The following is a 12531-nucleotide window of genomic DNA, read 5'->3' as shown; positions in this document are numbered from 1 at the left end:
ACTGGGGAGTAAAAACTAAATATGCTGTTTTTACTGGGGAGTAAAATAAACGCGGAAGTAAAAGTCTCATACTACACCGGTTTATTACGGTAGTGGTTAAAACCGAAATGTAAAGGTATATATATATATATATATATATATATATATATATATATATATATATATATATATATATATATATATATATATATATATATATATACCTTTCAAATAAAACTTTCGAAGAAAGACAAAGCCATTTTTAAATAAAGATAATGAGTTTGTATCATCTGGGTAAATCAAGCGTTAAGGTAAGCAGTTTTTTTTCAACACACTACTTTATGTATATATTTATATTTTGTAATTTAATTGTAATTCCGTTACAGAAGTGCTAGAACGTTCAATGGCGTTACAGATTTAATAATTTAATAATAATTTGCATCATTTTAGCGAGCATTCAGCTATTTACAATATAATAGCAAGAAAGTGTAGTTTCCAATAAAGATACTCGAAATCAGAATAAAGATTGACGCTATTAACTAAGTTTCTATCATTTATATGCTCTCAGTGAACATTTAGGTGATGAATGATTTAGCGAATGTCATGTATGCATACTTGTAAAAAGTGGTGATGTAGATGCATAAAGTGTGATTAAGAGGTACATTTATGTATTTTTATATTTACAGTATCGAAAATCTAATAAAGGTATCAACCAAACTAAGTGCCTGTGGAGGGGGATGGAGGAGAGACGGGAGAAAAACGATGAGTGAGAATGCTTTAATTATAACATTTACATTGGTTAAAAATAAATTTGCTATTATTGAGCTTCTCAAACCCTCCCTTCCTTTCCCTTTCAAGAAATTCTTTAAGTTCTTCGTCTGCCGTTATGGTTATCTTAATATTTTGCCTAGCGACGAGATTAAAAATTACAAACAGTTTATATGTTGAAAGCATTATATCTAATATCTTAGTAAATATATTTATCACTTAACAGTATGTAGGATAGCTAATTAACGAGAATTGACATAAATTTTTGTGCATTGTATATATTTATAGTTATATTTTATGTGTACTTATTACACGTAACACATAGTTACGACAGAGTAAATTAGGGATTTATTTAATTTAGTAGTGCTATTTACATAATGTGTATGGAAAATGTCTCTTCTTGCAACATCATATAGATACGAAAATGAAGGCTCTGCTGCAAAGTCTTTTCAAAAGTCTTTTAAAAGGCAACAAATAAGAATCAAGGTAAGTGTTATTTAGAGTATAAATTGTTGTTGGTCATGCGAGATATAATTGCAAAAATTAGGAATTAATTAGAAAAAATTTATATTATTGTTAACATTTTTATCATTAACATATTTTTAGTATTATATTTAATATTAACATATTGTTAATATTTTTCTTTTTCCTCTTATTGTTATTGTTATTGTTGTTATTATCATCATCATTATTGTTGTTGTTGTTGTTGTTGTTGTTATTGCTTTTACTTTTGTTGTTATTTTTGTTACTATTGTTATTGTTTTTATTATTAATATTGTTATTACTTATTATTATTGAGCCTTTAGGGAGATGAAAAATATGCAAGTGATGAAAAAAGTTCTGCCAAGTAAGCGAATTTTTCCAGGATTATCAACAAACATTATACAATTTTCATATATATATCATTATAAAATTGCTTCAAGTCATACTGAAATTTTTTCTGCTGCAAACACCAATTGTGTACAAGCAGTGTCTGACATGATCTTAAAACATTCTTAAGTAATAGACATGTTTTAGGGAGTGTATAGTTGCTGAGATCATAAAGAGACCAGAAAAGTTGGAAGAGGTAAATTGTTTCTTGCTGCTAATTTTTAAATACTTTCTGTACTTAGAAATACATTAAAAAAATATGCAACTTTGATTTGATGCTTTTAAGTTTGAGCTTTTCTTGCTCATTATCTATAAACATTTTATTTATAAGCATTTTATTATAAGCATTTTGTTTTTAGGGATTTTTTCACAATTACATTAAAATTAATTACCATTTTTTAGATAACTGATAGAAGGAAAGCGAAGGGAGATAATGAATTAATAAAAGAAGAGTTAAAATATGAACAAAAAGTTTCTATTTTGGTAATCCTTTTTATTATTATTATGGAAGTAGATAGTGGAAACTTATATCTGCTAGCATCATCAAAATCAACATCATTAATTATTGTCAAGAAAATATCTTTATTACACTAAAAGTAATTTGTTTAATTAAATATTGTAGTTTAAACAACTTTATTCTTCTTTAAGCTTCGTCGTTCACAGTTGCAGAGACTTCTAACTGAGGAATATAAATCATATGAGAGAGATTTAAGTAAACAGGGCAAAACCTTTTATCTAGAACGAATATAGGACTGATTTTTGATTATATTTTTGAATGTCATAAGAATATTTCTTTTGTTAAAATTTATATTGTTAATATTTTAGGAAATATTTTATATGCATAAAGTGTTACATTTCAAATAATTATGTCAATTAAATTTAGTTGGTTTAGAAAATATTTTGTTGGCTTTGGAATATTTTTTTAAGTATCAGTTTTTAAATGAAATAAACAATTTTTAACTATATTGAAATTTCAATTATCAACCTATACAGAATAAAATTTAAATAAGCTTTACATGATTTTTATATTTCAGCTATAAATAAAATCTCAATGGATATAAACAATTTTGATATCAGTTTAACTTTTGTTGATTTTACTTCTTAAATTATTTGGTCACTTTTGTTTTATTCACTTTTTATCATCACATCAGCTGAAAAAAATTATTATAAGTTCTTAAGGTAATATTTAATAGTTATAGTTAATAATATAGTTTAATAGTTATAGTTTTAACATTTAATAGTGTCTGTAATATTTAATAGTTTTGCAAATCTAATTTAAATGTGTCATTTTATTAACTTTTCTAAGGTTTTATCCTAGTTTTATTACCTTTCCATAATAGTTTTGCAAATTTTTTTATAACATTTTCAGTTAAGTGACCACCACCACTACCACCACCAACTCTTTTCCATCACATAAAGTTTCTTTATTGTTTTTAGGTTTTCTTAAGTAAGTAACAACACATTTTTGATTATGCCCAATGTACTCTGCTTTTTTAATTTTTGTACTCCAAAATAATTCCTTTATTCCAAAATAATTTTTATTGCTGCAATATTTTTAACAGCAATAACACGAACATATGAATCTGTTATCTCCATCACCAAGAGCTGTTGTAATACCACAAACTGTTTCTTTTTTCAGAATCTATTCCATAGAAGAAGCTGATCCAGTATGATGACAGATTTTACACTTTTGGTAATGAAAGAATTAAAACTCATTCTTTAAGTGTTTGCATTTTTTGAACTCACATATTGAACACAATTTACAAGTTTTTGTTTCAAATTGGAAGCCAACACGTTTTCCATTCTCTATTGCAACAACTCTTACTACTTCATTGTTTGAAATGCATCCACGTTTTTGCTACAATCCATCAAAGTCACACATAATTTTTTAATTCACTGATAGGTATAAACTCTTTTGCTGTGTTTTTTATATATTATCAACTAAATCTTAATAGAGACCCAACAGTATATGCAACACAGCATTATAGCTGTTCATACTCATCTGTAGTTTCTGAGCAATTTTTTATCTTTAGTTTCTAAGCAATTATTCATCTGTATTTTCTGATCAATTGCATGGTGGTGTTTTTTGTTGTGTAGAAACTTTTTTGTGCCACCCTTTAAATGAAACGGGTTTAAAATAAACGAGTATGTAAACTCTAGTTTTTTATTATTTTTATTAAAAGAAAAAACTCATCAACAAGAGTTTACACTCTTGTTGATAGGTCCTTTCTTTTTGATCATCTTATATTTTTATTTAAATAAGGTATAAGAAAAACTTTTTAAATTACCTACAAAAACACAATGAAGAACTGACAGAAGAAACAAGGACTTTATGAGAAAGCGTGTGTTCTTTTGACTTATTGATCAGCTCAATCAGAAGAAGCAGCTATAGCAAAAAAAGAACTGGACCTGCCTTTGGAAGGCAAAAACCTGTTGCTTCAGTACAATATTTTTAAAAATTCTATAATTGTTGCTTCTGTTGAAGTTTGTTTAATTTTGTAAATACAAATCTAATTTCTAGCCCTAAACTCATATAGCTATGTAGTGATAAGTGGCCGAACCTCAAATTTTATAGCAAGAGAGGATTCTTGATCCAAAAAAAATTTTTACGTTCCATTCTAAAACAGAATAGTAAATCAGATAGATTCAGGGTTAGGTTTGACTGTCCGGTCAGTGTGGTCAAACATTAACTTTTATGCCGGAAATGGATTCCATCAATCTAAAAATCTAAATAATATCCTCCGCTAATTGCTAATTTTAGCATATTTTGTATGTAAGTCTCATTGTGAGGTCTTTCAAATTTTTTTTCTTAAGAATGAAATAAATTTACGACACTCACAAATTTTATTTTAATAGTCACAATTTTAATTTTTTGGTAGATTGTGCACCCAAATGATTTTTAAAACATACCAATGGCAAATTGAAGTAGCAAATAAAAAAGCTATATTTTGAACAAAACGAAGTAAGTTCGTTGCTTCTAAACAAATGTAGCGATCTAAAAAAAAAATCATTAAAACTTGTAAGTAAAATTTTCATGATATTTCAAAATAGGACAGATTTTTTAAAGATCATTCCTTTGCTCTTAAGTACCCTTAAATTACTGAAGCTCCTGGGATTTATTCCATTTATCCAAATGGATGTAGGGGGTTTGCAGGTGACAATATTTGGCATACTTAAGGCACTTTTTTTGATCACTTTTTTTCATTTATGAGTTCTTACCAAAAACTATAAAATATTGTATGAAGCCGGACCATAAGCAGTCCTGCCTGGAGAGCCTCAAAACATAAAAGTCATGCTCAAAAAATTAATCCAATTGGGTTTGGTAGCCCATGCATCCATGTTTCAAAATATAAAATATTGAAATCATCTGCTAATGTCCAAAGAAAGAAAATGACTTTGAATTTTCTCATGTAATTGGCTCCTTTCTTAAAGGCATAATGAAGAAAAGATCATTCTTATTTATGAATAACTATAAAATTTGATAATCACTAAATAAAAATATGTTTGATAAAAAAAACCATATAAAATAAGCAAAATGAAACTAGATTGCGTTTATTGTTAATCGATTTTAAATTGCATAACCCTAGGGGTATCTTTACCTGCTAATTCGCTTTCTTTTCGTGTGCAAAGTGTAGAAAAAAACTTAGAAGGGTTGAAAGAGGAGTATCTGTCAAGCTGCCTACTCTTTACAATTTTCAAACTATCAATGTCAAGACTGTGACAATAAGTTTCAACTGTAACTGCCTGATTTGCCAAATTGGTAAGCTGAAACTGACTGAGAAACATCCTTTGATAATTCTACACCTTCAAATCCCCTTAAAAGATGTTCAGATGGTTTGTCAACACTAGGGAAAGGAAAACAAAAAAGTTTTCGAACAAATAGCCTCTGCAACTATCAAAGGTCAAGAATCATCACCAAGTGGGTCAATCAGGCTGTCAGTGACTGAGGAAGTCGTCAATTACCTCTTACCAAAGGTAACTTAAATTTTGTACCTTTCCTTTTTTTAATGGTCCTATTTTGTCTGTTATAAGATTACATTTCATAACAATGTTTTTTAAAATTTGTCTTTAGGAGCATCATGTTAAAAATCAAGTTAAGTGCCCAAGACCTGGTGTAAATTCGACAAACTATAGGCATGTCTAATATTGGAGTCAAAAAACTTGCAACAACACTAAATTCGGTTTCCGAATCACCTCTTTTTTAACCAAACTACCAAGCAAATTTTCATGAAGCAGGGTTGCAATTTTCAAATTTTTTTACAAAAATTACAATTGCATCATCAAGCGAAAAAAATACCATACAAAGAGTAGACAGTTGTTCACTGCAAAAATCTCTCTGACTTTCTAGCAGAAATTTCACTTAAGAGGCAACTTCAAGCAGGTCATTTCATAAACGTTGGGATTGATAAAGCTTACAATAAGTCTTCAAAGAATGATGAGGAAAATGATTCAAACAGTCCACCTTCAAAAAAAATTGTCGTCTTTTGAGCTCTAAAAGACAGTGGAGTTAAAAGGCTTCTAATTGCAGTTGCAGAGGATCTACATGAGAATTACAGCAACATTAAAAACTTTATTGAGCTTGTTCAACCTGAAAATGTTGACTTTGTGGTCTCTTGCGACTTGAAAGTTGCTGACATTTTATGTGGTTTGCAATGCCACTCTAGCTCACATTCATGCCTGTACTGTGTGGTTTTCAATGTCACTCTAGCTCATATTTCATGCCTATGTCTAATCTAATATCTAATCTTCAAAATTGTTACACATACTTTCTTTCAAAAGGTGGTGACATTAGAAGGGCAAAGTTTTTCAACAATGTTTTCCATGAACCACTTCTAAAAATTGATCCAACCAAATTCAATTTTGAACTAATTCCCCCAATGGAACTTCATCTACCTCTCGGGATAGTAAATCACTTGTTCATATCACTAAAAAAAGCATTGCCAGAAGCAAATGAGTGGTTAAAAAAAACTCAACATCACAATCCAACCATATCATGGCGGACAATTTGCTGGCAATGATTGCCAAAAACTCCTGAAAAATATTGACGTCATAGATCAGCTCTTTGAAAACCTAGATTCTTCAGTTTTGGCCATCATTGATGCATTCAAAAAATTTAGTGCTGTTGTTAAAACCTGTTTTGGAAACGTTCTTGACAAGTAATATGAAAAAAAAAAATTGAAAAACTTTGTAAATCTTTTTTAAGTCTAGGATTTGTAAGTGTGACCCCAAAAGTGCACATCGTTTTTTTTCACATTAATGATTTTATCAGAATGAAGGAAAAATCCCTTGGTCCTTTCAGTGAACAATACTTGGAAGCTGTTCATCACGATTTTTCTGTTCAGTGGCAAAGATACAAACATTCAAAATTACATCTACAAAATGGAAATTGGCTTGAAAGATGTGTGGTTGAATACAATAGCAAGCACATTTAGGTGAAATATGTCTGTTGCATCTTTAATGAACATTGAAACCTTGCTACTTTAGAATAAGTGTTTGTGATAAAAAAAATCAACTGAGAAAATACCTATGGATTTATTTAAACTGTTAAAAATTTATTTATGAGATTAAATGTTTAAGTATTTATTTGTTTAACCTGTGTGTAATTGTAATTTGTAAAAAAAACCCACAGTAAATAAAACCCATAATATTTAGAATTTTGAAACAGCCTTTTGCCAAAGTTTAATTATAAACACTATTTTAATAGTTTCTTTATTTTGCGACAGTGTTTTAAGTTTAGTAATGATTCAAATTCAAAGAAAAAATGGTGGTTAAAGAAATGATTTCTATGAGAAGTAAGGTCAAAATGACTGACAAGTTCAAAGTAACAAAGATTTCATACACATTGGCAGATGGACTAATTTTTTATTTTTAAAGTCACTATGTATAGACTATGCATATCAATAGTAGTAATATCAGTTTTATTATTTATTTCTTATTTTTGAGTGTCTTTAGTGGTTTGAGGCTCTCCTGGCGATAAAGCAAGGAGACAAAAAAATCCAAAAAAAATCAAAGTAATTTTTTTCCCTTGGACGTAGGCAGATGATTTCAATTTTTTTATTTTTTGAAACATGGATGTATGGGCTACACACAACCACTTTTTTTTTCTTTAGTAAGGGAACTGCAAGAACAAAATTCACTTTGCTACAACTTTCTTCCACTTGTTAGATTTTATTAAAATAGATCTGAAACTCATGTAGAACTTGGCTTACTTTCTAACTTTCATAATTTATCTTGCTTTATCTTATTCAAAACAAAACTAGAAACAGAACAAAATTTAGTAAACGTAATTGATGGAAGAAAAAGGAGAACATTAACTCTTGAAGCGAAACACGAAAAGTTAACCACTCAAAAGTAATTCCTACCATAAATACATTTTTAAAATCCATTTTTAATATTTTTTAAGTTTTCGCGCAAATATTGAAATCTGGGACGCTTTTCATTAAATTAATTTCTGCTTTAGTGTATGTAAAAGTACTGAAACATTGATAATCGATTAAATCAACATATTTCATCAATATTACAATTGCTAGCCATTTTAAAAAAATAACCATGACCGAGCCTAACAAAACCGAAATTTTTTTAAAACTTAGTAAAAAAAGTAATTCGTAACTTCCGCAACTTTATAGGCCATTAAAAAGAATATTTTAAACCATATTCGCTCACAAAGACAACCAATTAAAATCAAAAGTAATTAAATTCTTTTCATTTCACTCTTCACGAACTTACAGTAAAACGCACACACTTTAGAGTGATTTAATTACGTGCGCCATATATAAAGCCTGCAATAGTAGCTGTAGAAAAACAGATAAGCAAACTCATCGCGTATTGACGTGACGCTTAACAGCGTTATCTGATCGTCGAATATTAATAATACCACTAAGTTGGACGGAAAATCTTTTTATCAAGAATCCAAATAAGTAGCAAAGGCTTCTGATAGACAGCTAGTTGTAACCATCAGTTATCCTTTACTTCACCCCAAACTTCAAAGCTCTTTTTTGCTTACGAGACTAAAACAAGCAACTCAAAGATATGCGAAAGAGTTTTTCTCTCATAAAAAAAAGTTTCTAAAACAATTTTTTTGATACTATCTAAGCGTAAGATTCATCAATTTTTATACTCTAAAAAAATATATAGCTTGTAATTTAATATCAAGCTTTCTCTTGTAAGATTTTCCTACGTAAGTAAGAATTTTATACCTCTAGATCATTCAATGCGTTTGGTTGAATCACGCCGAAGCGCTCCTGTCTTTTTTTAATCTGAACTTCAACAAATCGATTTTTTCGTTCTTGCAATTTTTTAACTTGATCAACCTAAATTTTATTCAATTTCGAAAAGATTTAAAAATTGATTTAAAATGTTTTTTTTGTTTTTTTTTTTTAAATAACTAAACATAAACCATTGAAACTTTTAATGTACCGTGGTGTTGACAGAAGCACCAAACCGTTCAGCTCGCTTCTTTATTCTGTCATTATCTGTTAGCTATTTTGATAAAACAGTTAAATGAAAGTCAATGAACAGAGTATTGCTTTATATATATTTTTTAAATTTAAACTTAAACCATTCATCACATTTAATAAGAATTTACTGTCAATGGTTCGCTTTTGTTAATTGCAGTCACTCCAGTATGACCAAACCTAGCGTGAGAATATAAAAAAAGATTAAATATATAAAAGAGAGAGAGAGTATAAAAAACGAAATAAAAAACTAAAGAAAAATTAAGAAACTTTTACTTTTCAAGCCTTGCTTTTTTTCTTTCATCAACACTGACTGCTGCACCAAATCTTTTTGTACGGTTAGCTTTTTTCTAATTTTTTAAATCAACCATTTTAAAATGTCAACCAAAATCAAAAATTAGTAAAATTATAATTACTAAAGTTACTTAAAAGTGGGATAATAAACTTGTTATTCTGTTTGAATCTTTAGCAAAGTTGTTTTTATGACCTCTTAAACGTAATGTGTGCATGATAATCAAGAGATTATAATTCAGAAAATGACACTACCTCATCTTCTGCAGCCATTGGTGACATTATTTTTGGTTTCAACTCTTTGATCTTTGCCGAACTGCAATATAAATACAGGAGATTTTTACATAAATATGTATGTATGTATGTATGTATGTATGTATGTATGTATGTATGTATGTATGTATGTATGTATGTATGTTATATTTTGTATTAGAAAAAAACTTTTAATCCAATATAAATGTACTTTGCATACCCTATTTAAAGATACCTTGTAAGTTAAGCATAAAATAATTTTAAATCAAATGGATAGACATATTCTCATTAACGCACTAAATACCATCTCTTCAAACTTACTTAACAGGCACATGTTTCTTTGGGATGTTTTTTGCTTCAGTGACTTTAGCTGGAGTTGTTTGAATAGCAGTACTTTCATCTAACGTTTCGCTTAGCTAAAACATTTTAACATAAAATATTCAAAATTTCAAAAAATAATTTTTTTAAAAACGAATATAAACTATTCTAACTTTAGAATATGAATCATAAAATAATTTGAAACAACTGTAAAATGTTAACATTGCTGTTCTATTGCAACAATTGTAACATTTTTAAAAACTTTTTTTTTTTTACCAAAAATAATTTTAACACCCATACTTTTCTTAGAATCTTTAAAAATATGAAAATATGGAAGTAAATGCAATAATTTAGGCATTGAAGAAACACAACTTATTTCTCTAACTTTAATTGACTCACAATATCCTTTTCATGATCATCTTCTAAAACATTTGATAAAGAAACTGGAGCATATAGATCAGTTGGAGTGTCAAGAATTTCTAAACTCTCCTCAGCTTCCTCTTCTTCCTCTAGTGTTGATACAGATTCTTCTACCAATGTGTGTGCTAAATATTAGTAACAAATAGATACAACATAATTTTAAAGAAACAACTTAAAATCGCTTAATCTATAGGGAAAAATGCAAACAAATTGTATCTTTTCTTAGTATCTAGTAAAACTTGTATACTTGTATAACTTTGCCCATACTTTTAATACTGCTTGTAGTGGACTAATATAAATAGATTTTGTCTCTGATTAAAAAACCAAATATTGAAATAACTAAACATCAGTATATGATTATGATACACGATAGTAGTAGTAATTTATGATATGTAATACAATAAAAAGTAACTGGAATTTAAAAGTTCAAATAAAACAAGCTAAATTTTTGTAAAAAAGAAAAAAAATCATTTTAATTAAACAGTATAAAAAAAGTAATAAAAATTAAGCATAAATAGTATTCATTTTAAATTTTTTACTTCTATTCTCTAATGCATTTATACTAAGTAGTCTAACAGTTGTATAAAGAAATTGTTATAAAAAAAAAAAGAAATTTAAAATATAAGGACAGATTTTTCAGCTTAAGTAACAATCTTTTTTTTACTAAGAACTGTTTAATATAATTTGAGGATAAATCAGATTTTAACCTACATATTGCTTTTAAATTAATAAGAAATAATTACTTTGATGATTTGTTATTAGCTTTAATGAAATTTAAACTTCTTTAAACAAAACAAAACAAAACAAAAACAAACAAAAAAACAAAACAAAAAAAAAAGAAAACCACTATAATCAATAACTAAACAAATGTGCTTAAATGTAAAAAATAAAGAGAACTTTTATGTGAAAATTTATCAAAAAATAAAACACAATAAATTTCAAAATAATTTAGAAGACCTTTTTTTCTCATATAACAATGACTAACTCATTATCACTATTGAAATCATTTTAGCATTTGATGGGTTTTCTTCACATTTAATGGTTTTACTTATCTATTAAAAGAAGTAAATAGACAAGAATTTTGTGCCAGTCAACAATAAGACCACTGAGATTAACCAAATCATCTAACACAAACACACATACCATTTAAGTCATGTGTAGTAAAATATTGAAGTAGTCGCTCTTGTAATTCTGATTTAGTTCCAGTCTTCTGAAGACCACGTTTTGTCAACTCATCTTTTAAGTCATCATACTACATTTCAATAAAGAAATGTCAGGCATTCACCATAAAACTCTGAAATATATATTTTGGCTACCCACTTACTTAATAAAAAATTGTAATTATTCAAAAACAATCATAATAATAATGTAACCTTAAGTTTAAACACCCTTTCAATATCGAGCTCTTCAGCCATTTTTGTCTTTGGATATACTTTGTTGGTTCTATATTTTTCTAGAATGGTTATCTAAATTACTTAAGGTTATCAGTGAGTTAAAGTTCCATATACATACGCAATCTTGATTGAGCATAGCATTCTGTAAATTAGACCCCTCACCTCATGTAATTTCACGACCCGAACGCAAGTAAAGAAATAAAAATTTTAAATCCATCTTTAAAATCTGAAATAAGATCAATAACAGCCTTGAAACTAAACTTCAAATTTGAAGTATGGCTTAAAAGTGAAAGTTTGATTATTTTAAAAAATAAAAATAAAAACTAAAATTGAAAATAAATTCTATACCAATAAAAAAATGAAAAATAATCTGCTGTGGCAGTAAATGGTTCCTTAAATACTGATCTTTGTTTTCTAGCCTTGATTTCTTTACTTACAGCTGTCTGTTTTTTTCAGCCAACATATCTCCATCTTTAGCTTTTTACCCATTGTATGGCTAATGTATGGTCATTATATACGGCTAACCATCGTTTTAAAACGTTTTCTTACACTTTTTCTTAAATATTGAAATTACTAAATTAACATTAAGAGTTTGAAAAAAAAAAAACAAAAAAAAAAAAAACATACTGTATTTGGCATGTTTTGGAATAAAACTCGGTGATCAAGAAAACCTTGAGCTTCACACAAGGTATGCTATGTTTGCCTTATGTCATTGTATCTGGTAATGTTTCTCCGTAAAAGTGATGGAGAAATGCTTCTGGGAAAGATAGAATGTCAAAAAGATG

At 28.0% G+C, this 12531-nt stretch overlaps 2 protein-coding genes and 1 long non-coding RNA gene across 3 annotated transcripts; 2 read left to right on the top strand and 1 right to left on the bottom strand.

The window, feature by feature from the left end:
* Positions 1-1080: 1080 nt before the first annotated feature.
* On the top strand, positions 1081-2580 carry LOC145190412 (uncharacterized). Its single transcript, XM_080067264.2, has 5 exons — positions 1081-1233; positions 1554-1594; positions 1765-1813; positions 2020-2100; positions 2266-2580. The coding sequence occupies exons 1-5, from the start codon at positions 1138-1140 to the stop codon at positions 2365-2367; spliced, it is 369 nt and encodes a 122-aa protein (XP_079923390.2). The 5' UTR covers positions 1081-1137; the 3' UTR covers positions 2368-2580.
* Positions 2581-2802: 222 nt separating this feature from the next.
* Positions 2803-7207, top strand: LOC149887048 (uncharacterized). Its single transcript, XR_016453723.1, has 2 exons — positions 2803-5592; positions 5690-7207. It is a non-coding gene; the product is annotated as an uncharacterized LOC149887048 (long non-coding RNA).
* Positions 7208-8292: 1085 nt separating this feature from the next.
* LOC145190793 (uncharacterized) lies at positions 8293-11894 on the bottom strand. Its single transcript, XM_090091649.1, has 10 exons — positions 11726-11894; positions 11496-11604; positions 10332-10477; positions 9936-10030; positions 9618-9678; positions 9348-9421; positions 9203-9251; positions 9034-9096; positions 8814-8927; positions 8293-8624 (listed from the first exon to the last, which is right to left on the bottom strand). The coding sequence occupies exons 1-10, from the start codon at positions 11765-11767 to the stop codon at positions 8583-8585; spliced, it is 795 nt and encodes a 264-aa protein (XP_089947775.1). The 5' UTR covers positions 11768-11894; the 3' UTR covers positions 8293-8582.
* Positions 11895-12531: the final 637 nt, after the last annotated feature.

This window comes from Hydra viridissima, unplaced genomic scaffold, assembly GCF_058129835.1.
Source record: "Hydra viridissima isolate aposymbiotic clone 2 unplaced genomic scaffold, HvirCarnegie_v1 scaffold_6, whole genome shotgun sequence".
Lineage (NCBI taxonomy): Eukaryota > Metazoa > Cnidaria > Hydrozoa > Anthoathecata > Hydridae > Hydra > Hydra viridissima.
Note: the sequence above shows the minus strand (reverse complement) of the source record. Positions and strands in the feature narration are given on the sequence as shown.

What these genes read in the sequence shown, in the direction of transcription:
- LOC145190793 (XM_090091649.1), bottom strand. Translation starts at nt 11,767, where the DNA reads ATGGCTGAAGAGCTCGATATTGAAAGGGTGTTTAAACTTAAG. An exon ending in AAGAAACATGTGCCTGTTAA is followed by an intron (nt 9,679 to 9,935) that starts GTAAGTTTGAAG and finishes TTTATATTGCAG; the next exon opens with TTCGGCAAAGATCAAAGAGT. An exon ending in GTGCTTCTGTCAACACCACG is followed by an intron (nt 8,928 to 9,033) that starts GTACATTAAAAG and finishes AATAAAATTTAG; the next exon opens with GTTGATCAAGTTAAAAAATT.
- LOC145190412 (XM_080067264.2), top strand. Translation starts at nt 1,138, where the DNA reads ATGTCTCTTCTTGCAACATCATATAGATACGAAAATGAAGGCTCTGCT. An exon ending in GACCAGAAAAGTTGGAAGAG is followed by an intron (nt 1,814 to 2,019) that starts GTAAATTGTTTC and finishes ACCATTTTTTAG; the next exon opens with ATAACTGATAGAAGGAAAGC. An exon ending in AACAAAAAGTTTCTATTTTG is followed by an intron (nt 2,101 to 2,265) that starts GTAATCCTTTTT and finishes TTCTTCTTTAAG; the next exon opens with CTTCGTCGTTCACAGTTGCA.